Source organism: Aquarana catesbeiana, linkage group LG12, assembly GCF_042186555.1.
Source record: "Aquarana catesbeiana isolate 2022-GZ linkage group LG12, ASM4218655v1, whole genome shotgun sequence".
Taxonomy (NCBI): domain Eukaryota; kingdom Metazoa; phylum Chordata; class Amphibia; order Anura; family Ranidae; genus Aquarana; species Aquarana catesbeiana.
The window spans coordinates 239,029,125-239,053,802 of record NC_133335.1 but is presented as its reverse complement, the minus strand read 5'-3'; the positions used below and the strand labels follow the sequence as shown (position 1 = coordinate 239,053,802).

The 24,678-nt window shown below is 51.9% G+C and overlaps 1 protein-coding gene across 1 annotated transcript in view; it reads right to left on the bottom strand.

The window, feature by feature from the left end:
• Nucleotides 1–24,389, bottom strand: part of COX10 (cytochrome c oxidase assembly factor heme A:farnesyltransferase COX10) — a 161,115-nt gene extending 136,726 nt beyond the window's left edge. Inside the window, 7 exon segments of the mRNA XM_073606964.1 lie at nt 2,022–2,118; nt 2,120–2,245; nt 2,247–2,273; nt 2,275–2,364; nt 3,745–3,756; nt 4,126–4,268; nt 24,266–24,389. Coding sequence (XP_073463065.1) covers nt 2,022–2,118; nt 2,120–2,245; nt 2,247–2,273; nt 2,275–2,364; nt 3,745–3,756; nt 4,126–4,268; nt 24,266–24,272 — 502 coding nt within the window. The 5' untranslated portion in view covers nt 24,273–24,389.
• Between the last annotated feature and the right edge of the window lie 289 nt (nt 24,390–24,678).

The following is a 24,678-nucleotide window of genomic DNA, read 5'->3' as shown; positions in this document are numbered from 1 at the left end:
CGCTCACTGCTGATTGGACAGTCTACCCTGCCCAGAATGCAAAGGAGGGGGAGATTGTCCAGAGTATTACCTGTGTAGCTGTATTTTCAATAAACAGTCCATGTTCAGCAACCAAACGAGTAATGTCTTGTTTTGTGGTTGTTAGCGGTTGGAATATCTGATGTCTATATTAAGACTGGGAGGAAGTGGTATATGGCGAAAGCACTCAAGCAGAGCGTGGGACGTTTCGTTAGAGTATGTGTCTCTGCCCTTCCCACAATTGTGAGATTTCTCCCAGTAGTATGTGTCTCTGTCCTTCCCACAATAGTGAGACTTCTCTCAGTAGTATATGTCTCTGCCCCTCCCACAATAGTGAGACTTCTCTCAGTAGTATGTGTCTCTGCCCCTCCCACAATAGTGAGACTTCTCCCAGTAGTATGTGTCTCTGCCCCTCCCACAACAGTAACATTCTCCCAGTAGTATGTGTCTCTGCCCCTCCCACAATAGTGAGATTTGTCCCAGTAGTATGTGTCTCTGCCCCTCCCACAACAGTAACATTCTCCCAGTAGTATGTGTCTCTGCCCCTCCCACAATAGTGAGATTTGTCCCAGTAGTATGTGTCTCTGCCCTTCCCACAATAGTGAGATTTGTCCCAGGATTATGTGTCTCTGCCCCTCCCACAAAAGTGAGACTTCTCCCAGTAGTATGTGTCTCTGCCCCTCCCACAACAGTAACATTCTCCCAGTAGTATGTGTCTCTGCCCTTCCCACAATAGTGAGATTTGTCCCAGGATTATGTGTCTCTGCCCCTCCCACAATAGTGAGACTTCTCCCAGTAGTATGTGTCTCTGCCCCTCCCACAACAGTAACATTCTCCCAGTAGTATGTGTCTCTGCCCCTCCCACAATAGTGAGATTTGTCCCAGTAGTATGTGTCTCTGCCCCTCCCACAATAGTGAGACTTCTCCCAGTAGTATGTGTCTCTGCCCTTCCCACAATAGTGAGATTTGTCCCAGGATTATGTGTCTCTACCCCTCCCACAATAGTGAGACTTCTCCCAGTAGTATGTGTCTCTGCCCCTCCCACAACAGTAACATTCTCCCAGTAGTATGTGTCTCTGCCCTTCCCACAATAGTGAGATTTGTCCCAGGATTATGTGTCTCTGCCCCTCCCACAATAGTGAGATTTGTCCTAGGATTATGCGTCTCTGCCCCTCTCACAATAGTGAGATTTGTCCCAGGATTATGCGTCTCTGCCCCACCCACAATAGTGAGATTTGTCCCAGTAGTATGCGTCTCTGCCCCTCACATAACAGTAAGATTTCTCTCAGTAATATGTGTCTATGCCCCTCCCACATCAGTAAGATTTCTCTCAGTAGTATGTGTATGTCCCTCCCACAACAGTAAGACTTCTCTCAGTAGAATGTGTCTCTGCCCCTCCCATAATAATAATGTCCCTCCCACAACAGTGAGATTTACCCAGATCAGTTTTAGTCTCAGTCAATCCCACAAGGGTGAAATTTCCCCAGAGTAGCATGTCTCTGCCCCTCCATCAATGCTTAAATTTCTCTGCAGTAGTTTGTGTCTCTGCCCCTCCCACAACGTTGAATGTTCCACACACTGATGTGCCTCTGCTCCTCCCACAATGAGCAGATTTCTCTGCAGTCGTTTGTACCTCTGCCCCTCCCACAATGGGGAAATTTCCCTGCAGTAGTTTATGTCTCCGCCCCTCCCGGGGAAATTTCCCTGCAGCAGTTTGTGTCTCTGCCCCTCCCACCTCTCTTGCTGCTTCCAAAAGCGATCCAGTGGCTAATCAGCTCGGATTGCTTTTATGAGAGAGAGAGAATCGGCAGCTAAAAAAGAGAAAAAAAAAATACCTGGGTTATGGCCGATAGCGTCATCCATAACCCCCGGTAAACCACTTCGAAGCCTCAACAAATGTATACATACTGCGGTCATGAAGTGGTTAAGTTTACCCAAATGTCAGTTTAATACAGAGTGCAATGACCTCAGGAAATGCCTATCATCCGAGGATCCGTATATACCTGAGAGTCTGATCTTTGACAGTCGAGCGAAAATCCCAGGCAGGGTAGACAGGTCCACTTTGATCTCCTTCCAGCCTCTGCTGTCCTCTGAGGTTGGGGAACTGATCGCAGAGTTTGTCACCAGTGGCTCGCTCTTCTGGGGCGGCTCGCTCTTCTGGGGAGGCTCGCTCTTCTGGGGCGGCTGTACCTTTGGAAAGATCTTTGTCTGGTACATTGGGGCACATTGAGTACATTGGATATCGCCTTCACCTCCCCTCATTCCATTCTCCTCCTGAACCGCCGAGTCAGCCAAATCTGTTTTAGGCTTCGCTCTCTGACATAGAATCCCATGCTGTGTCACATACTGCAAATACAGAAATATCACAATCAGGTTCTCCGTTTATCTCAGGATGCTCAAAATATAAACAATGTGCGCAAATAATACTTTCCTTTATTCCTTTGGCGCCTTTCAAGGCCTTTAAGGGGTTTCAGAAGCTGGAAGGTGGGATATAAAGCAGAACTCCACCCAAAAGGGGAAGCTCTGCTTGTCTACCCCCCCTCCCTGCTGCCACATTTGGCACCTTTCGGGGGGGGTACCTGGTTTTGACAGGTACCTGCTCCCACTTCCGGGTGAGTTTGCCGTGGCGAACTCAGCTGGAAGTTTGGCCCACCTGTTCCTTCCCCCGCCGCTGGGCCATTCACAAAATGCATGCGCAGTAGAGAACCAGATGTGTAGCCCCAAGGCTTCGCTGCCGGTTACCCTCAACCATGATGGCGGCGGCAGCAGCACCCGATCGAAAATCGGCTCGGGTGAGGACACCGCTGGATTCGTGGACACGTAAGCGTCCTAATATTAAAAGTCAGCAGCTACAGGATTTGTACCTGCCGACTTTTAGTTTTCTCTGAAGGAGCCTGGAGCTCCGCTTTAAGATCACATGACCACCATGATTGGCTGTCACAGCGGCCACATGATCGGAAAGCTCCCGATCGCAAGTAGCACTCGGAAGCTTTGCGTTAGTCGCCGCAGGGCGTGTGCTCTCGGCCCAGCTGTGTTTACATTTCCTGAGAGTTTGGTTGAAGAAGATGGGGGGGGGGGTTACCAGGACAGGAAGGCCCAGAAAAACAAGAGGTGGTGTTCCAGTTTTGTAGATAATAGTCCATCATCTCTGGTAACCTGTAGAGTTGGGCGAACGTTTTTTTTGGTCCAAGCATTGGCTGTTCACCCATTCAGGGAACGCACCGAATGCACTGCGCGCAAAGCTTTGCCCAATCAGGGCGCAGTAGAAGCTGGTTATTGAGAAGCGTGGCCGGGAAGCTGTCCGCGGTGTCCTTAAAAACCAATGAGTTATCAGCAGTCAATGGGTTTCCCCGCTGACAGCTGAGTTTAAAAAAAAATAAAATAATTTGCAGGTAAATTAGAAAAAAAAAATGGCATCGAGCCCCCCCCCCGTCCATACCAGGGCCTTCGGGACATCAATATGGGGACAAGGTGCTTTGGGGGGGGGGGGCACCCCATGTTGAGGGCTTGTGGCCTAGTAGGGTTCAGGTAGGCCCCCCTTTCCTGACCTGTCAGGCTGCATGGCCGGATAAGGGTCTGGTACGGATTATAGGGGGGCCCACACACCATTTTTTTCTTTTTTTTGCAACCGCAAGTCAATTTAAATGGGATTTGAGTTTTTTCTTTTTTCCTTTAGAAATCTCAGTAATGCTGCAGCATATTCTATGAATGCTGCAGATGCGCCACTTTACAGGCAGACTAAGGGGACCGCCCAGGCACTATAATCAAAGGAATTTTTCATTTTTATTGTTGCACTTTAAGCATCATTAAAATCACTGCTCCACAAAAAAAATAAAAAAATAACACGATTTGAAATTTTTTTTTTTTTTTTGCATTGATACATGTCCCCCCAGGCCAGTACCCAGACTCCTTTTATGGCCAATTACTTGCATATAAGCCTTCAAAATGGGCACTTTTGATTTTTCTTGTTTCGGCTCCCCATAGACTTCAATTGGGTTCGCCTTTCGGGTTAGAATTTGTCCCCCTGTTCGGCGAGTTCTGCTGCGATCCAAGCGGGGGGGGGGGGGGGGGTGTGCTTGTTCGGCCCATCTCAAGTAACCGGTAAACTGGTACTAACCTTGCGTTTTAGCGTGATGAAAAAAGAGGCCAGCGATGGTTCCTCTTGCAGCATATCTGGAGCAGTCGACACGTTGTTGGTGACCCAATAATAACCGTCCTGTGGATCTGTGCCAGGCACATTCCTGCCGTTCCTGAGGAGCAAACAGATCAGATGGTGTCACCCCCAAACAAGCTCTATATGACAAACAAGCTCTATATAAGACAGACAAGCTCTAAATTCATCAGTTTACCTGGCAAAACATTAAAACAGCAACTGTGATAAATGACAAAATGTACCTTAAAATATGTGTAAAAACCAGTAAAATCTCCTATAAGGGTTTTTGTCACAAGTCATTTTCATTCTTTTTAATTTTACACTTTTCATTCAATAAATCCCTGGTGATCCTGCCATGGCACTTCCTATTGCAGGATAACACTATTGTTTATTATCACATGAGCTTCCAATGGAGACTACAAGTGGGTCCTTCAGCACACAATGAGTAGGCATGGTCACCATTAGAAGACCCGCCCCGAGAAATGAAACGCAGGCACCGAATGGGGTGTGTACAGACAGGAAGTGACTGCAAATAGGTGGTAGGAAGTCAGCGGCCTCTGAGATGCAACAAAAGGATGACAAAAAAAATCAAAAAACTTTTTTTTAAGGCAATTTCTTTCAATACACAAAGTCCAGAACAATCTACAGTGGCTTGCGAAAGTATTCGTCCCTCTTGAACTTTTCAACCTTTTGCCACATTTTAGGCTTCAAACATAAAGATATAAAATTTTAATTTTTTGTGAAGAATCACCAACAAGTGGGACACAATTGTGAAGTGGAACGAAATCTTTTGGATTTTTGAAACTTTTTTAACTAATAAAAAAATGAAAAGTGGGGCGTGCAAAATTATTCGCCCCCTTGCGTTAATACTTTGTAGAGCCCCCTTTTTGCTGCGATTACAGCTGCAAGTCGCTTGGGGTATGTCTCTATCAGTTTTTGCACATCGAGAGACTGAAATTCTTGCCCATTCTTCCTTGCAAAACAGCTCGAGCTCAGTGAGGTTGGATGGAGAGTGTTTGTGAACAGCAGTTTTCAGCTCTTTCCACAGATTCTCGATTGGATTCAGGTCTGGACTTTGACTTGGCCATTCTAACACCTGGATACGTTTATTTGTGAACCATTCCTTTGTAGATTTTGCTGTATGTTTGGGATCATTGTCTTGTTGGAAGATAAATCTCCGTCCCAGTTTCAGGTCTTTTGCAGACTCCAACAGGTTTTCATCCGGAATGGTCCTGTATTTGGCTGCATCCATCTTCCCCTCAATTTTAACCATCTTCCCTGTCCCTGCTGAAGAAAAGCAGGCCCAAACCATGATGCTGCCACCGAATGTTTGACAGTGGGGATGGTGTGTTGAGTGTGATGAGCTGTGTCGCTTTTACGCCAAACATATCGTTTTGCATTGTGGCCAAAAAGTTAGATTTTGGTTTCATCGGACCAGAACACCTTCTTCCACATGTTTGGTGTGTCTCCCAGGTGGCTTGTGGCAAACTTTAGACGAGACTTTTTATGGATATCTTTGAGAACTCTTTGCCACTCTTCCATAAAGGGCAGATTTGTGCAGTGTACTACTGATTGTTGTCCTATGGACAGACTCTCCCACCTCAGCTGTAGTTCTCTGCAGTTCATCCAGAGTGATCATGGGCCTCTTGGCTGCATCTCTGATCAGTCTTCTCCTTGTCTGAGCTGAAAGTTTAGAGGGACAGCCAGGTCTTGGTAGATTTGCAGTGGTCTGATACTCCTTCTATTTCAAAATGATCGCTTGCACAGTGCTCCTTGGGATGTTTAAACCTTGGGAAATCTTTTTGTATCCAAATCCGGCTTTAAACTTCTCCACAACAGTATTACGGACCTGCCTGGTGTGTTCCTTGGTCTTCATGATGCTCTCTGAGCCCTGAGACTATCACAGAGCAGGTGCATTTATACAGAGACTTGATTACACACAGGTGGATTCTATTTATCACCATCAGTCATTTAGGACAACATTGGATCATTCAGAGATCCTCACTGAACTTCTGGAGTGAGTTTTCTGCACTGAAAGTAAAAGGGGCCGAATAATTTTGCACGCACCACTTTTCAGTTTTTTAATTGCTAAAAAAGTTTAAAATATCCAATAGATTTCGTTCCACTTCACAATTGTGTCCCACTTGTTGGTGATTCTTCACAAAAAATTAAAATTTGATATCTTTGTTTGAAGCCTGAAATGTGGCAAAAGGTTGAAAAGTTCAAGGGGGCCGAATACTTTCGCAAGCCACTGTAAATGTCATTCAGTGAAGGTGAACATCTACTTGTTATGTGTGCAAACAAAGGCAGCTAGAACCAGCAGGTTTTTTTATTTTTTTACTGGGCTTTGGGTGGAGCTATACCCTCTTGTCACATAGGTCACCTAAGCAACCTCTCTCTTGTTCTGTGAGACAAGGAGCCTACAAACGGGCAGAACGGAGAATACCCAACAGGTGGACACAATGGGGGGAGATTTACTAAAACTGGAGAGTGCAAAATCTGGTGCAGCTGTGCATAGCGGCCAATCAACTTCTGACTTCAGCTTGTTTAATTAAGCTTTGACAAAAAAAAAACCTGGAAGCTGGTTTCTATGCAGAGCTGCACTAGATTTTGCACTCTTCATGATGCGGATTAAACGTTTATACACATTCTCATTCGTTCTCCTCATCTGGGTGGTTATAAGACAACAGTCTTCTGTCTGTAGCCCCACCCCGTCATCTTCCGAAATAACCGCGACATGCATTCTCAGGGGATGAAGCAAGCAATCTCCCTTGAATATCCATAACACAGGCTCCCCCCCCACAGCTCAGACTCTTCCCCCCACCGCAGCACAGACTCTTCTCCCCCCCACCGCAGCAAAGACTCTTCTCCCCCCACCGCAGCAAAGACTCTTCTCCCCCCCACCGCAGCACAGACTCTTCTTCCCCCCACCGCAGCACAGACTCTTCTCCCCCCCACCGCAGCAAAGACTCTTCTCCCCCCACCGCAGCAAAGACTCTTCTCCCCCCCACCGCAGCACAGACTCTTCTTCCCCCCACCGCAGCACAGACTCTTCTTCCCCCCACCGCAGCACAGACTCTTCTTCCCCCCCACCGCAGCACAGACTCTTCTTCCCCCCACCGCAGCACAGACTCTTCTTCCCCCCACCGCAGCACAGACTCTTCTTCCCCACCCACCACAGCTCAGACTCTTCCCCCTACCGCAGCACAGACTCTTCCCCCCACCGCAGCACAGACTCTTCCCCCCCCACCGCAGCACAGACTCTTCTTCCCCCCCACCGCAGCACAGACTCTTCTTCCCCCCCACCGCAGCACAGACTCTTCTTCCCCCCCCACCGCAGCACAGACTCTTCTTCCCCCCCACCGCAGCACAGACTCTTCTTCCCCCCCACCGCAGCACAGACTCTTCTTCCCCCCCACCGCAGCACAGACTCTTCTTCCCCCCCACCGCAGCACAGACTCTTCTTCCCCCCACCGCAGCACAGACTCTTCTTCCCCCCACCGCAGCACAGACTCTTCTTCCCCCCCACCGCAGCACAGACTCTTCTTCCCCCCCCCCCACCACAGCTCAGACTCTTCCCCCCACCGCAGCACAGACTCTTCCCCCCCCACCGCAGCACAGACTCTTCCCCCCACCGCAGCACAGACTCTTCTTCCCCCCCACCGCAGCACAGACTCTTCCCCCCCACCGCAGCACAGACTCTTCTTCCCCCCCCCCGCAGCACAGACTCTTCTTCCCCCCCCCACCGCAGCACAGACTCTTCTTCCCCCCACCGCAGCACAGACTCTTCTTCCCCCCCACCGCAGCACAGACTCTTCTTCCCCCCCACCGCAGCACAGACTCTTCTTCCCCCCCACCGCAGCACAGACTCTTCTTCCCCCCCCACCGCAGCACAGACTCTTCTTCCCCCCCCACCGCAGCACAGACTCTTCTTCCCCCCCCACCGCAGCACAGACTCTTCTTCCCCCCACCGCAGCACAGACTCTTCTTCCCCCCCACCGCAGCACAGACTCTTCTTCCCCCCCACCGCAGCACAGACTCTTCTTCCCCCCCACCGCAGCACAGACTCTTCTTCCCCCCCCACCGCAGCACAGACTCTTCTTCCCCCCCACCGCAGCACAGACTCTTCTTCCCCTCCGCAGCATAGACTCTTCTTCCCCCCTACCACAGCACAGACTCTTCTTCCCCCCCCCCACCACAGCACAGACTCTTCTTCCCCCCCACCGCAGCACAGACTCTTCTTCCCCTCCGCAGCATAGACTCTTCTTCCCCCCTACCACAGCACAGACTCTTCTTCCCCCCCCCACCACAGCACAGACTCTTCTTCCCCCCCTCCGCAGCACAGACTCTTCCCCCCCACCGCAGCACAGACTCTTCTTCCCCACCACCGCAGCACAGACTCTTCTTCCCCACCACCGCAGCACAGACTCTTCTTCCCCACCACCGCAGCACAGACTCTTCGCAGCACAGACTCTTCCCCCCCACCGCAGCACAGACTCTCCCCCCCCACCGCAGCACAGACTCTCCCCCCCACCGCAGCACAGACTCTTCCCCCCCACCGCAGCACAGACTCTTCCCCCCCACCGCAGCACAGACTCTCCCCCCCCACCGCAGCACAGACTCTTCCCCCCCACCGCAGCAGTCTCTTCTTTCCCTCTTCCTCTTCTGGGGTCCCCCGGCGGCGCTCCTGGCCCCTCCTCTTCATCGGCTACCCCCCCATGGAGAGCCGCTTTCCACGGGGGGGGGGGGGCACCCATGTGGGAACACTCACGAGTCCCGCTGCTGCGTCTATTGACACAGAAAGCAGGACTGAGCCCCACCCCCGCTCTCGTGTCACTGGATTCGATTGACGGCAGCGGGAGCCAACAGCTATCAATCTATCCAATGAGGACAGGGACAGCGGCCGTAGCTGCTGGGCTCGTGCTCGTCACTGGAACAATCGGATTCAGGTTTACCCATGCAGCAGTACTTGCCAGGGGGGATATAAATCAATGATTTTTTTTTTTTTTTTTAAACTGATTTTTTTGATTTATATCGATTTTTTCGATTTTTATTGAATTTATTTTAATAAAATGCACCGCAGCACAGACTCTTCTTCTCCCCCCACCACAGCACAGACTCTTCTTCCCCCCTCCGCAGCACAGACTCTTCCCCCCCACCGCAGCACAGACTCTTCCCCCCCACCGCAGCACAGACTCTTCTTCCCCTCCGCAGCACAGACTCTTCTCCCCCCCACCGCAGCACAGACTCTTCTCCCCCCCACCGCAGCACAGACTCTTCTTCCCCACCACCGCAGCACAGACTCTTCTTCCCCACCACCGCAGCACAGACTCTTCTTCCCCACCACCGCAGCACAGACTCTTCTTCCCCCCACCGCAGCACAGACTCTTCTTCCCCCCACCGCAGCACAGACTCTTCCCCCCACCGCAGCACAGACTGTTCTTCCCCCCCCACCGCAGCACAGACTCTTCCCCCCACCGCAGCACAGACTCTTCCCCCCACCGCAGCACAGACTCTTCTTCCCCCCCCTCACCGCAGCACAGACTCTTCTTCCTCCCCCACCGCAGCACAGACTCTTCTTCCCCCCCACCGCAGCACAGACTCTTCTTCCCCCCCACCGCAGCACAGACTCTTCCCCCCCACCGCAGCACAGACTCTTCTTCCCCCCCCCGCAGCACAGACTCTTCTCCCCCCCCCCCCCCGCAGCACAGACTCTTCTTCCCCCCCACCGCAGCACAGACTCTTCTTCCCCCCCACCGCAGCACAGACTCTTCCCCCCCGCAGCACAGACTCTTCCCCCCCACCGCAGCACAGACTCTTCTTCCCCCCCACCGCAGCACAGACTCTTCTTCCCCCCCACCGCAGCACAGACTCTTCTTCCCCCCCCACCGCAGCACAGACTCTTCTTCCCCCCCACCGCAGCACAGACTCTTCTTCCCCCCACCGCAGCACAGACTCTTCTTCCCCCCTACCACAGCACAGACTCTTCTTCCCCCCCCCACCACAGCACAGACTCTTCTTCCCCCCCTCCGCAGCACAGACTCTTCCCCCCCACCGCAGCACAGACTCTTCTTCCCCTCCGCAGCACAGACTCTTCTTCCCCACCACCGCAGCACAGACTCTTCTTCCCCACCACCGCAGCACAGACTCTTCTTCCCCACCACCGCAGCACAGACTCTTCTTCCCCACCACCGCAGCACAGACTCTTCGCAGCACAGACTCTTCCCCCCCACCGCAGCACAGACTCCCCCCCCCCACCGCAGCACAGACTCTTCCCCCCCACCGCAGTACAGTCTCTTCTTTCCCTCTTCCTCTTCTGGGGTCCCCCGGCGGCGCTCCTGGCCCCTCCTCTTCATCGGCTACCCCCCCACGGAGAGCCGCTTTCCACGGGGGGGGGGCACCCATGTGGGAACACTCACGAGTCCCGCTGCTGCGTCTATTGACACAGAAAGCAGGACTGGGCCCCACCCCCGCTCTCGTGTCACTGGATTCGATTGACGGCAGCGGGAGCCAACGGCTATCAATCTATCCAATGAGGACAGGGACAGCGGCCGTAGCTGCTGGGCTCGTGCTCGTCACTGGAACAATCGGATTCAGGTTTACCCATGCAGCAGTACTTGCCAGGGGGGATATAAATCAATGATTTTTTTTTTTTTTTTTAAACTGATTTTTTTGATTTATATTGATTTTTTCGATTTTTATTGAATTTATTTTAATAAAATGCACCGCAGCACAGACTCTTCTACCCCCCCCCCCCACCACAGCACAGACTCTTCTTCCCCCCCTCCGCAGCACAGACTCTTCCCCCCCACCGCAGCACAGACTCTTCCCCCCCACCGCAGCACAGACTCTTCTTCCCCTCCGCAGCACAGACTCTTCTTCCCCACCACCGCAGCACAGACTCTTCTTCCCCACCACCGCAGCACAGACTCTTCTTCCCCACCACCGCAGCACAGACTCTTCTTCCCCACCACCGCAGCACAGACTCTTCTTCCCCACCACCGCAGCACAGACTCTTCTTCCCCCCACCGCAGCACAGACTCTTCTTCCCCCCACCGCAGCACAGACTCTTCCCCCCACCGCAGCACAGACTGTTCTTCCCCCCCCACCGCAGCACAGACTCTTCCCCCCACCGCAGCACAGACTCTTCCCCCCACCGCAGCACAGACTCTTCTTCCCCCCCCCACCGCAGCACAGACTCTTCTTCCTCCCCCACCGCAGCACAGACTCTTCTTCCCCACCACCGCAGCACAGACTCTTCTTCCCCACCACCGCAGCACAGACTCTTCTTCCCCACCACCGCAGCACAGACTCTTCCCCCCCTCCGCAGCACAGACTCTTCCCCCCCTCCGCAGCACAGACTCTTCCCCCCCTCCGCAGCACAGACTCTTCTTCCCCTCCGCAGCACAGACTCTTCTCCCCCCCCCACCGCAGCACAGACTCTTCTTCCCTCCCCACCACAGCACAGACTCTTCTTCCCCTCCGCAGCACAGACTCTTCCCCCCCTCCGCAGCACAGACTCCCCCCCCCTCCGCAGCACAGACTCTTCCCCCCCACCGCAGCACAGACTCTTCCCCCCCTCCGCAGCACAGACTCTTCCCCCCCACCGCAGCACAGACTCTTCCCCCCCACCGCAGCACAGACTCTTCCCCCCACCGCAGCACAGACTCTTCTTCCCCTCCGCAGCACAGACTCTTCTCCCCCCCCCCCACCGCAGCACAGACTCTTCTTCCCTCCCCACCACAGCACAGACTCTTCTTCCCCTCCGCAGCACAGACTCTTCTCCCCCCCCCCCCACCGCAGCACAGACTCTTCTCCCCCCCCCCCCCACCGCAGCACAGACTCTTCTTCCCTCCCCTCCGCAGCACAGACTCTTCTTCCCCACCGCAGCACAGACTCTTCTCCCCCCCCCCACCGCAGCACAGACTCTTCTTCCCCACCGCAGCTCAGACTCTTCTTCCCCACCGCAGCACAGACTCTTCCCCCCCTCCGCAGCACAGACTCTTCCCCCCCTCCGCAGCACAGACTCCCCCCCCCCCTCCGCAGCACAGACTCTCCCCCCCCTCCGCAGCACAGACTCTCCCCCCCCTCCGCAGCACAGACTCTTCCCCCCCTCCGCAGCACAGACTCTTCCCCCCCTCCGCAGCACAGACTCTTCCCCCCCTCCGCAGCACAGACTCTTCCCCCCCTCCGCAGCACAGACTCTTCCCCCCCTCCGCAGCACAGACTCTTCCCCCCCCTCCGCAGCACAGACTCTCCCCCCCCCACCGCAGCACAGATTCTTCCCCCCCGCAGCACAGACTCTTCCCCCCCACCGCAGCACAGACTCTTCTTCCCCTCCGCAGCACAGACTCTTCTTCCCCCCCCACCGCAGCACAGACTCTTCTTCCCCCCCACCGCAGCACAGACTCTTCCCCCCCTGCAGCACAGACTCTTCTTCCCCCCACCGCAGCACAGGCTCTTTTCCCCCACCTCCGCAGCACAGACTCTCCCCCCCACCGCAGCACAGACTCTTCCCTCCCCCCCTCCGCAGCACAGACTCTTCCCTCCCCCCCCCCACAGCACAGACTCTCTTCCACTTTATGATAACATGCAGTTTTAATACAAAACATTGTTTAGTGTGCAGGCTGAGCACAATTGATCGGCATTTCTCCAGCATCTCCGGGCAACTTTCAGTGCACAAAGTAAAACTATGGGCAAAACTAAAGTTGTAACCCCTGTCAGCATTGATTTTGCTTATTTTGTTCATAGCACAAAAAATAAAAACTGCAGAGGTGATCAAATACCACCAAAATAAATCTCTATTTGTGGGGGGCAAAAAATGGCCTGGTTAAAGGGGCAAATCCTTCTGGGCATTAAAATATTAAGGTTAAAAAAAAAACCTTATGCCTTTAGAATCACTTTAAGGTAAATGAAAGGGGTGGCGGAGGGGGGGGCCGAGAGGGGTGGCGGGGGGGGGGGGTAATTTAATCCCAGAAATGGGCTTTAAATAAATTCAAAAAAATGTAAATATTTTCTGTTACAAAAGTAGAAAAAAAGAAGGCCATTTCCTCTCCAGCACTTTCATGGGAGAAGGATCTGTAACCACAAATCGGGGGTTACCAGTTCATTCCCATCTCCTCTCTCTGCATCTCGTATCGCAGACCAAACCATACTTGGTATAAAAAAACATGAAGTGGGCATTTTTCACAAAGATCATTAGCCTGGTGTTAAGCAAAACACAGGCTGTGATATTTTCCAGTTCCCCGCGTCCTCCTGAAAACGTAGCATGCGAACCCCCCCCCCAGCGGCCTCTGGAGCGCTCGTTAATGCGGAGCGGCGAGGAAATGAGATCGCTGCTACAAAAATATGGAGGTCGCTAAGATTTTACGGAGTGTGCGAGTTACCTCAGTGGAAAAGATGAATGCCGTGTATCGTGGTCATTAGGTAAACTGACACACGCCGAGCGCAGATCTTAAATTAAAATTACGAGAACATCTCAAAATGTTTATCAAAACGTAAAGTCTTCTGGTAAATGGGGGTTTTATGAGTGTGGCGGGCCGCTGCAAAGACTGCGACGTGCTCCACCGAGCTCAACAACTCATTTCACTCAATGAAAGCAGATTAGATAGGTTCGTTTTTTGTTTTTTTTTTAATAACAAACATGTTATACTTACCTCCTCTGTGTAAGGGTTTTGCCCAGAGCAGCCCCCGATCCTCCTCTTCTGGGGTCCCCCGGTGGCGCTCCTGGCCCCTCCTCTTCATCGGCTGCCCCCCACGGAGAGCCGCTTTCCACGGGGGGGGGGGGGGATACCCATGTGGGAACACTCACGAGTCCCGCTGCTGCGTCTATTGACACAGAAAGCAGGACTGGGCCCCACCCCCGCTCTCGTGTCACTGGATTCGATTGACGGCAGCGGGAGCCAACGGCTATCAATCTATCCAATGAGGACAGGGACAGCGGCCGGAGCTGCTGGGCTCGTGCTCGTCACTGGAACGATCGGATTCAGGTTTACCCATGCAGCAGTACTTGCCAGGGGGGATATAAATCAATGATTTTTTTTTTTTTTTTAAACTGATTTTTTTGATTTATATCAATTTTTTCGATTTTTATTGAATTTATTTTAATAAAATGCTTTTGGAGTAAAAATCTATGCAAAGATAGTTTTCTATTGAAGATACATTAATAATTTAGTTTATTCAGCATGAAATGGAGCTCAGTTATGTAGCATGAGGCTGTTTATTCTGTAATATTTACACTTTTGGTAAACTCATTCAATGAATCCAAGCTCTGCAAGCTGAGATAACATGCACTGCATTGATGCATTTACACAATGTCACAGTAACCATGAGATAAAACAAAGTTCAGGAATATTCCTTTATCCCATTGTTTTGCAAATCTATGTACACAACAAACTGTATGATTGAATCGGTTCTGATATCGCTCTTTTACTAACCTGACGGCTTATTATTCTAAACAGGAAACCTTCATTTTGTTTGCAAATATTAAAGATTATATCTACCAGCAAGAATAAGTCCTTACATTTAAAGAGCACCTGTCATTTCAGATCCATCTTAGCAGCGCATCACCAGCCGTCCCATTAAAGTGAATGGGACTGTCAGTGAGTCAAACAGCGGGTCAGAGGAGGAGCCAACAGCAGGTCAGAGGAGGGGCCGAAAGCGGGTCAGAGGAGGGGTCGAAAGCGGGTCAGAGGAGGGGTCGAAAGCGGGTCAGAGGAGGGGCCGAAAGCGGGTCAGAGGAGGGGCCGAAAGCGGGTCAGAGGAGGGGCCGAAAGCGGGTCAGAGGAGGGGCCGAAAGCGGGTCAGAGGAGGGGCCGAAAGCGGGTCAGAGGAGGGGCCGAAAGCGGGTCAGAGGAGGGGCCGAAAGCGGGTCAGAGGAGGGGCCGAAAGCGGGTCAGAGGAGGGGCCGAAAGCGGGTCAGAGGAAGGGCCGAAAGCGGGTCAGAGGAAAGGCCGAAAGCGGGTCAGAGGAGGGGTCGAAAGCGGGTCAGAGGAGGGGCCGAAAGCGGGTCAGAGGAGGGGCCGAAAGCGGGTCAGAGGAGGGGCCGAAAGCGGGTCAGAGGAGGGGCCGAAAGCGGGTCAGAGGAGGGGCCGAAAGCGGGTCAGAGGAGGGGCCAACAGCGGGTCAGAGTAGGAGCCAACAGCGGGTCAGAGGAGGAGCCAACAGCGGGTCAGAGGAGCGGCCAACAGCGGGTCAGAGGAGGAGCCAACAGCGGGTCAGAGGAGGGGCCAAAAGCAGGTCAGAGGAGGGGCCAAAAGCAGGTCAGAGGAGGGGCCAAAAGCAGGTCAGAAGAGGTGCCAACCGCGGGTCAGAGGAGGAGCCAAAAACGGGTCAGAGGAGGAGCCAAAAGCGGGTCAGAGGAGGAGCCAAAAGCGGGTCAGAGGAGGAGCCAACAGCGGGTCAGAGGAGGAGCCAACAGCGGGTCAGAGGAGGAGCCAACAGCGGGTCAGAGGAGGAGCCAACAGCGGGTCAGAGATGACAGTTGCTCTTTAAAAATTAGGATTTAAATCGACTTGATTTAAATCAAATCCTCCCTGGTACTTGCCCTCTGAAAAGCGCTCTGAGGTGGATAACTTTTCAGGGATTTTGACAGGTGGTGAGGAGGCGTTATGTCCCCTCCTCGTTGCCTGTTTTAACCGTGAATGATGCACCACTTAGCTCCAACCATGGGCACTGCAAGCAGTTGCGATGAGTCCCTATTCACTTATATGGATGTTACTGCCAAATGCAACAGAGAGATCATTTTTGCGGCGGTATGTGTACAAACCTGTCCGGCTTGTTTCGGTAAGGCAGTCTATTTGCATCCAAGAAGCGCTAGGACTTCAATAATTATTGATACAGAGTAGTATATAGAGAAGGGCGACGTTGGAAAAGCTCACCGGAAATGCTTGGGTCACATGCACCCAGGGCTACCGTCCAATAGGCACCCAGGAATGTCACAATGAAAGGGCTCAAATTGCACTGCACTGAATCACATGTGAAATGCATAGGATTGCAGTGTAGTTTCTGTGCAATTCACATGCGCTTTATAGTGTTATACAAGGCTTAATGTATCCGTAAGAGAAACAAGCACAGAATGAACAGTGTGTATGAAATCACACCTAGTCCCAACTCACATACAATTATGATCTCTACAAAGTCTCCCACAGACTGCCAAGTATTATCGTAAATAGCCCATACCAGTGACGTCATTAGTGTTGGTGTCACCCGATGCCGTAAAGCATGGTGTCAACCCCCCCGCCGACGTGATACAAGAATTGGTCAGACTGCTGAGAGGATACAAGAGATGGTCCGAGATTGTGGCCACAGCCTTACTCACAGTGGCGTGGGAGTTTCCAGCAGCCTTGGAGTGAAGGTGCAGGGGTCCGGTCTCTGGGACTCCATGTCTGTGCTGCTCACATGGTAGTGGGATGGGGGGGCTGGGATCCAGTCTCCTGGTCGGGACTTGAGAGGCATGCCTACTGCTGTGCTGCCATTCATTCAAACATGGCGCTAGGCAGCGCCATGACGTCACTCACCAAACATGCGCCCGACCGGCCGAAAAAAAGCTGAGCACATCTAAGCCCAGTCAGCTTTGGTACTGTGTGGCCGTGCGCACAGTGGTGTTGGTGGGAGTCTTCAGCAGCCATGGATGGATGGTGCAGGACGGGGGTCCAGTCTTCGGAACTTTATGTCCGTGCTGCTCACAGTGGCATGGTGGGTGAGATGGCGGGCCGAAGTCCAGTCTCCTGGTCTGCACTCGGGAGGCATGCCCACTACCATTCAGTAAAACATGGCGCCAGGCAGCGCCATGACACCACTGACTCACTACGCAGGAACCCGCCTGGCCAAAAATAGCAGAGCATGTCTGAGCCCAGTCAGCTTTGGAACTGTGTGGCCGTGATCACAGTGGTGTTGGTGGGAGATTCCAGCAGCCATGAATGGATGGTGTAGAGCAGGGGTCCAGTCTCCAGGACTCCATGTCCGTGCTGCTCACAGTCCCATGATAGTTGGATGGCAGGCCAGGATCATTCAAACATGGCGCCAGGCAGCGCCATGACGTCACTGACTCACTGCTCATGAACCCGCCCGGCCAAAAACAGCCGAGTATGTCTGAGCCCAGTCGGCTTTGGAATTTTGTGGCCGTGCTCACAGCGGTGTGGTGGGAGCCTCCAGCAGCCATGGATGGTGCAGGGCCGAGCTCTAGTCTCCGGGACTCCATGTCCGTGCTGCTGACAGTGGCATGGTGGTGGGATGGCGGGCCAAGATCCAGTCTCCTGTTCGGGACTCAGGAGGCGTGCCAATTCATTCAAACATGGCGCCAGGCAGCGCCATGACATCGCTGACTCACTGCACATGTGCCCCCCCGACCGGCCAAAAATCGCCGATCATGTCTGAGCCCAGTCTGAGTCTGTCTGAGCCCTGCACAAACGCAGTTCCAAGGTTGCCCCGCAGCCATATTTTTATTTTTACAGAAGGTCGGTCACTCTGGTGTCACCCTGTTGCCCCACCGTAAATCCATGCCGAGAGTGTAAGAACACACAGACATGAATGCAAAGTCACAGCCAAAAAAAAAACTTGGCAAGTCAGGCGCAAAGGCTTCCCCCTTCCCGCCAGACATGAGCAGAAACTGTCTTTGCTCCCTCTGGCCAGTAGGTGGCGGTTCAAACATCTGCTCCATAGAAGTAGTATTCTGGCACCTCCACAGAGACAGAACACCGGATCAGAAACAGCCAAACAAAAACTAAAATTATTATTTTTTTATTATTTTATAAACCTACAACTTGCCGCCATTCAAGTTACACGTTTACACTTACAAGGGAGGAAAAAAAAAAAAAAAATAGGAAGGTTTAATGGGGCAGCTGTCACACCATAAAAGAGCAGCGGAGCTGGTAAAGCGGCGGGTCCATAAAGTGTGGATTTAAGGCGGTGGTAAGTATAATCCCGCATAGAATATTTCCAGCACTTTTAAAAGAAGAAGAAGAAAAGTATATAAGCAGTTTTATGGCCAGTGCAGATTACCCACGGGGTTGTTTAGTTTTCCTGAGCTGAGCGAACACAAGTCCCGATTTCTAAGAGTTTCCATCTTTGTGCCGTCTTGGCGGCTTTACATGCTGAGCGCTAATAAAAAAAATTTTAAAAAAACACAAGCGGAGTTTTATTGGGCCGGGCCCGCTTTTCTCTCACCGATTGTGCGCGGCGTGGAATGTGAAAAGTAGAAATGTATAAACACTTGAGCCGTGTCTTTAAAGAGAACCTGTCATTCGTTTTAAACTTTTAACCCCTTCAATAACGGCCACTTTCACCCTCTTCCTGCCCACGCCAAATTCTCAGCTTTCAGAGCGGTCACATAATGAATGACAATTGAGCTTTCATTTGGTGGTATTTAATCAGCACTGGTTTTTTTTTAATTTTTTGTTTGAAAAACAAAAAAAAAAACTTTTTCTTATTTTCTGTAATAAAATTTTCCAAATAAGTGATTTTTCTGCTTAACTGATGAGGCAGTACTGATGGGCCCCCAAAGAGGAGACACTGATATGGGCACCGATGAGGAGACACTGATAGGCACCGATGAGGAGACACTGATGGGCACCGATGAGGAGACACTGATGGGCACCGATGAGGAGACAATGATGGGCACCGATGAGGAGACACTGATATGGGCACTGATGAGGAGACACTGATGGGCACCGATGAGGAGACACTGATATGGGCACCGATGAGGAGACACTGATATGGGCACCGATGAGGAGACACTGAAGGTCACCGATGAGGAGACACCGATGGGCACCGATGAGGAGACACCGATAGGCACCGATGAGGAGACAATGATGGGCACCGATGAGGAGACACTGATATGGGCACCGATGAGGAGACACTGATATGGGCACCGATGAGGAGACACTGATATGGGCACCGATGAGGAGACACCGATGGGCACCGATGAGGAGACACCGATAGGCACCGATGAGGAGACAATGATGGGCACCGATGAGAAGACACTGAAGGGCACCGATGAGGAGACACTGAAGGTCACCGATGAGGAGACACTGATATGGGCACCGATGAGGAGACACTGATATGGGCACCGATGAGGAGACACTGATATGGGCACCGATGAGGAGACACTGATATGGGCACCGATGAGGAGACACTGATATGGGCACCGATGAGGAGACACTGATATGGGCACCGATGAGGAGACACTGATATGGGCACCGATGAGGAGACACTGATATGGGCACCGATGAGGAGACACTGATATGGGCACCGATGAGGAGACACTGATGGGAAACGATGAGGAGACACCGATGGGCACCGATGAGGAGACACCGATGGGCACCGATGAGGAGACACCGATAGGCACCGATGAGGAGACAATGATGGGCACCGATGAGGAGACACTGATATGGGCACCGATGAGGAGACACTGATATGGGCACCGATGAGGAGACACTGATATGGGCACCGATGAGGAGACACCGATGGGCACCGATGAGGAGACACCGATAGGCACCGATGAGGAGACAATGATGGGCACCGATGAGAAGACACTGAAGGGCACCGATGAGGAGACACTGAAGGTCACCGATGAGGAGACACTGATATGGGCACCGATGAGGAGACACTGATATGGGCACCGATGAGGAGACACTGATATGGGCACCGATGAGGAGACACTGATATGGGCACCGATGAGGAGACACTGATATGGGCACCGATGAGGAGACACTGATATGGGCACCGATGAGGAGACACTGATATGGGCACCGATGAGGAGACACTGATATGGGCACCGATGAGGAGACACTGATATGGGCACCGATGAGGAGACACTGATATGGGCACCGATGAGGAGACACTGATATGGGCACCGATGAGGAGACACTGATGGGAAACGATGAGGAGACACCGATGGGCACCGATGAGGAGACACCGATGGGCACCGATGAGGAGACACCGATGGGCACTGATAGGCAGCACTCATGGGCACCGATAGGCAGCACTCATGGGCCTCTGATGAGAAGACACTGAAGGGGCTGCACTGATGATCGGTGTACATGTTCCCTGTCACACTAGCCGGTTACCGCCTCTCCTCTCCTCATGCTGTGACAGTGCATGAGCTGAGGAATGTTGATAACCAGCAAGTTTGTTTACATGTGATCAGCTGTGATTGGCCCTTTACCGTGTTCTGTGATCAACTGTGTCCGAAGGACTCCGAATCTGCTGCAGCTGTGCATGGCAGCCAATCAGCTTCTTCAATTAAGCCTCGACAATAAAACCTGGAAGCCGATTGGTTTCTATGCAGAGCTGCACCAGATTTTACACTCTCCAGTTTTAGTAAATCGACCCCTAAAGTGTCTGCTATTTGCATCCCAGAGAAGCTTCCCCTGTGTGCCCCTCTGATTCTGGCTTCACTCTAATCTCATATTTCTTCCACCAACTCAGGTGATCAGGACTTCTCTGGTTCATCACATCTGCAGCCATCGCTAAACTGATGAGGTGGAATAAATCACCCGAAGAAGATTGAGAGGAGGTCCCCCGTATTAAAGGAGGAGTTCACCTTTTTTATAAAAAAATAATAAATGTGAATATTTTTACAGGAAAAAAAAAAAAGGGGCTCTTATTTTTTTTCCCTACAGGCGCCTTACCTGATCACAGGTGTAATGTCAGGCTCCTGCACACCCCCCCTCCAGCTTTCTACCCGTATCTTAGCACAAGATTTCCACTAGAAAGCTGGAGGAAGAGCGAATGGACTACACAGATCACCCATCCGTAGTCCATTGTGAACTACAAGCCCGTCTGCCGTGTGTTACCGGCCAGATCACCAGGTGAAAACAGAAGGGAAAAGCCTAAAAAAAGAAGAGAAAAGCGGCCGCCACATCTAATGATCGCTAAGCTGCAAAACATTATATTTTTAGTTTTGGGCTTAAAATAGAACTGTGGGCAAAACATTTTTTTTCCATGACTGTGAACACCCACGCGATCCAAATTCTGGTCCGGACCAAAAAACAAAGGGTCCAGTACAACTTTGCTCCGAATGCGATGCGAATTCAGCCATACTATCTGTACAGCTGAATCCGCATGGCACAGACATCGCATGCGATTTGCACAGTGGTGTGGTGCGAATCACACACGAGGTCGCACTGGTGTGAACCGGGATTAAATCACGATTTCAATCGACTTGATTTAAATCGAATCCACCCGGGTTTCTATGCAGAAGTGACCCTGATTTTTGTACTCTCCAGCCTTAGTAAAAAAAAATAACCCCCCCCGGTGTCCCCATTAGGGAGATTCACCCTCTTCATTCACCCCGATTACCGGCATCATTAAAGTGAAAGTAAAATTCCACAATTATGAGAGGATACCAGAACAGGAATGGAGGGGGAATCTTCCGATGTGAACACCGAGGATTCCTTCACTTTGGAGGGATTTCCTGATTATGGGACAGGAAGAGAAATCTCACCAATGGAACACAGATGGCAAAAAAAAAAAAAAACCTAACAAGGGTTATAACCCTCCTTTACTCCATCCAAAATGAGAAGAAGTTTTGCCGACAGTTCTTAAATAAATTCATAATAAAACCTCAGTTTTGAGCCACTTTCGGCAGCTGATTTAACCCCTTCAATACCGGGCACTCTCCCCTCCCCCCCAGGCCAGCTTTCAGCTCTGTCCCACTTTGAATGACAATTACGCGGTCATGTGACACTGTACACATAGGACATTGTTATCATCTTCTTCACACAGACAGAGCTTTATTTTGGTGGTATTTAATCACCTCTGGGGGTTTTATTTTTATTTTTTGCTAAATAAATAAAAAAATACTGAAAATTTAGAAGAATATATATATATTTCATGGTTTGTTTATGAAATTCTGAAAACAGGTAATTTTTCTCCTTCACTGATGAGGCTGCATTTAAAATGAACACTGATAGGGAATACTGGTGGGCACTGATTGGTTGCACCGATTGTCAGCACTGGTGGGCACTGATAGGGAGTACTGGTGGGCACTGATTGGGAGTACTGGTGGGCACTGATAGGGAGTACTGGTGGGCACTGATAGGGAGTACTGGTGGGCACTGATAGGGAGTACTGGTGGGCACTGATAGGGAGTACTGGTGGGCACTGATTGGGAGTACTGGTGGGCACTGATAGGGAGTACTGGTGGGCACTGATAGGGAGTACTGGTGGGCACTGATAGGGAGTACTGGTGGGCACTGATAGGGAGTACTGGTGGGCACTGATAGGGAGTACTGGTGGGCACTGATTGGGAGTACTGGTGGGCACTGATAGGGAGTACTGGTGGGCACTGATAGGGAGTACTGGTGGGCACTGATAGGGAGTACTGGTGGGCACTGATAGGGAGTACTGGTGGGCACTGATAGGGAGTACTGGTGGGCACTGATAGGGAGTACTGGTAGGCACTGATTGGTTGCACCGATTGTCAGCACTGGTGGGCACTGATTGGGAGTACTGGTGGGCACTGATTGGTGACACTGATAGGGAGTACTGGTGGGCACTGATTGGTTGCACCGATTGTCAGCACTGGTGGGCACTGATTGGGAGTACTGGTGGGCACTGATAGGGAGTACTGGTGGGCACTGATAGGGAGTACTGGTGGGCACTGATAGGGAGTACTGGTGGGCACTGATAGGGAGTACTGGTGGGCACTGATTGGGAGTACTGGTGGGCACTGATAGGGAGTACTGGTGGGCACTGATAGGGAGTACTGGTGGGCACTGATAGGGAGTACTGGTGGGCACTGATAGGGAGTACTGGTGGGCACTGATTGGGAGTACTGGTGGGCACTGATAGGGAGTACTGGTGGGCACTGATAGGGAGTACTGGTGGGCACTGATAGGGAGTACTGGTGGGCACTGATAGGGAGTACTGGTGGGCACTGATAGGGAGTACTGGTGGGCACTGATAGGGAGTACTGGTGGGCACTGATAGGGAGTACTGGTAGGCACTGATTGGTTGCACCGATTGTCAGCACTGGTGGGCACTGATTGGGAGTACTGGTGGGCACTGATTGGTGACACTGATAGGGAGTACTGGTGGGCACTGATTGGTTGCACCGATTGTCAGCACTGGTGGGCACTGATTGGGAGTACTGGTGGGCACTGATTGGTGACACTGATAGGGAGTACTGGTGGGCACTGATAGGGAGTACTGGTGGGCACTGATAATGGGAGTAGATGCCCCTTTTACACAAGCCGGTTGTCGGCTCTCCTCATGCTGACAGTGGGAGGAAAGGAATGCCGATAACCAGTTTGTGTTTACATGGTGATGAGCTGTGATCGGCTCTTTTCCTCAATCTGTGATCGTCAGTCTCCGGAGGACGTACCGATCAAAGCTCACCGCAGTCGGGACGTCACATGACAGACTCCCAGAACTGGCCAACCATCATTTGGCTACAGCGCGGACTGTAAGTGGTAAAATTACAACATTGGGCAAAAACGTGTTTTCCCCATTTTGGAGTGAGGGAGGATTATAACCCCTGTCAGGTGTTTTTTTTTGCCATCTGTGTCCCCATTGGGGAGATTTCCCATCACTTCCTGTACCACAGCCACAAAAGGAAGGGAAAGGAAATATCTCCAAAGTGAGGGAATCCTGCGGTGTCCCCCATTGGGAGATTTCCCCTCTATTCCTGTTCTGGTGACAACACAAAAATGTGGGATTTTCTTTTACTTTCGCTTTCAATGATAATGGTCAGGATGACGAATAGAGCGGGGGGGGTCCCTAATGGGGGGGGCACAGACTGCAATAAAAACTGACAGGGGGTGTAATCCCTCTTTGCTATCAGTTGGGAGTGTGGGATTCCTGCCCCCTCCCCCCCGGGTGAGATGGTTCCTTCTGCTGACACTTGTCACTACCAGACCCAGGAAGGAACCATCTCCCCATGGGGGGGGCACAGGGATAGGAGAGAAGTGTGGAATGAAGATACTACTCCCCCTTCTATTATTGGGGAGCACACAGACAGAGCCTCTTTATTATCAGCCTGGACTCCTGTGTGAAGTCCTATCCACAATAAAGGTGACAGGATGTTATCCGGGTGACAATGTCCCCTCCCCCCCCGTCTATAACACCCGGAGGAGGGCGCCCCCCCCATACCTCTCATTCTGCGCCCCTTCTGTCCTCTCACTTCATGGACGCCGCCATCTTCCCGCTGACGTCACGTTGCTACTTCCGGGTCAGAGCGCAGAGCGAGTCACGTGGTGCTGAGACCCGTCTGAGCGAGGGGGCGGGGCGTGGTGGGAGTTCTAGTGCCGCCTCTACACACCGTGCGGGGGCGGGGCGGGGACACGCCGAGCCTTGTAGTCCGCATTAGATCTGCTGGACCAGCATCACTCTTTATTATGTGGGTGTCAGCAGTGTCTTTATAGGGAAGACTGGGGTGGTATCTGCATTTTACATGTGAAAAAGTCAAAAACATTTGCATGTGAAAAAAAATCTAAAAATCTGCATTTTACACGTGAAAAAATGATCATTTTATATGTGAAAAAATTCGAAAAATCTGCATTTTA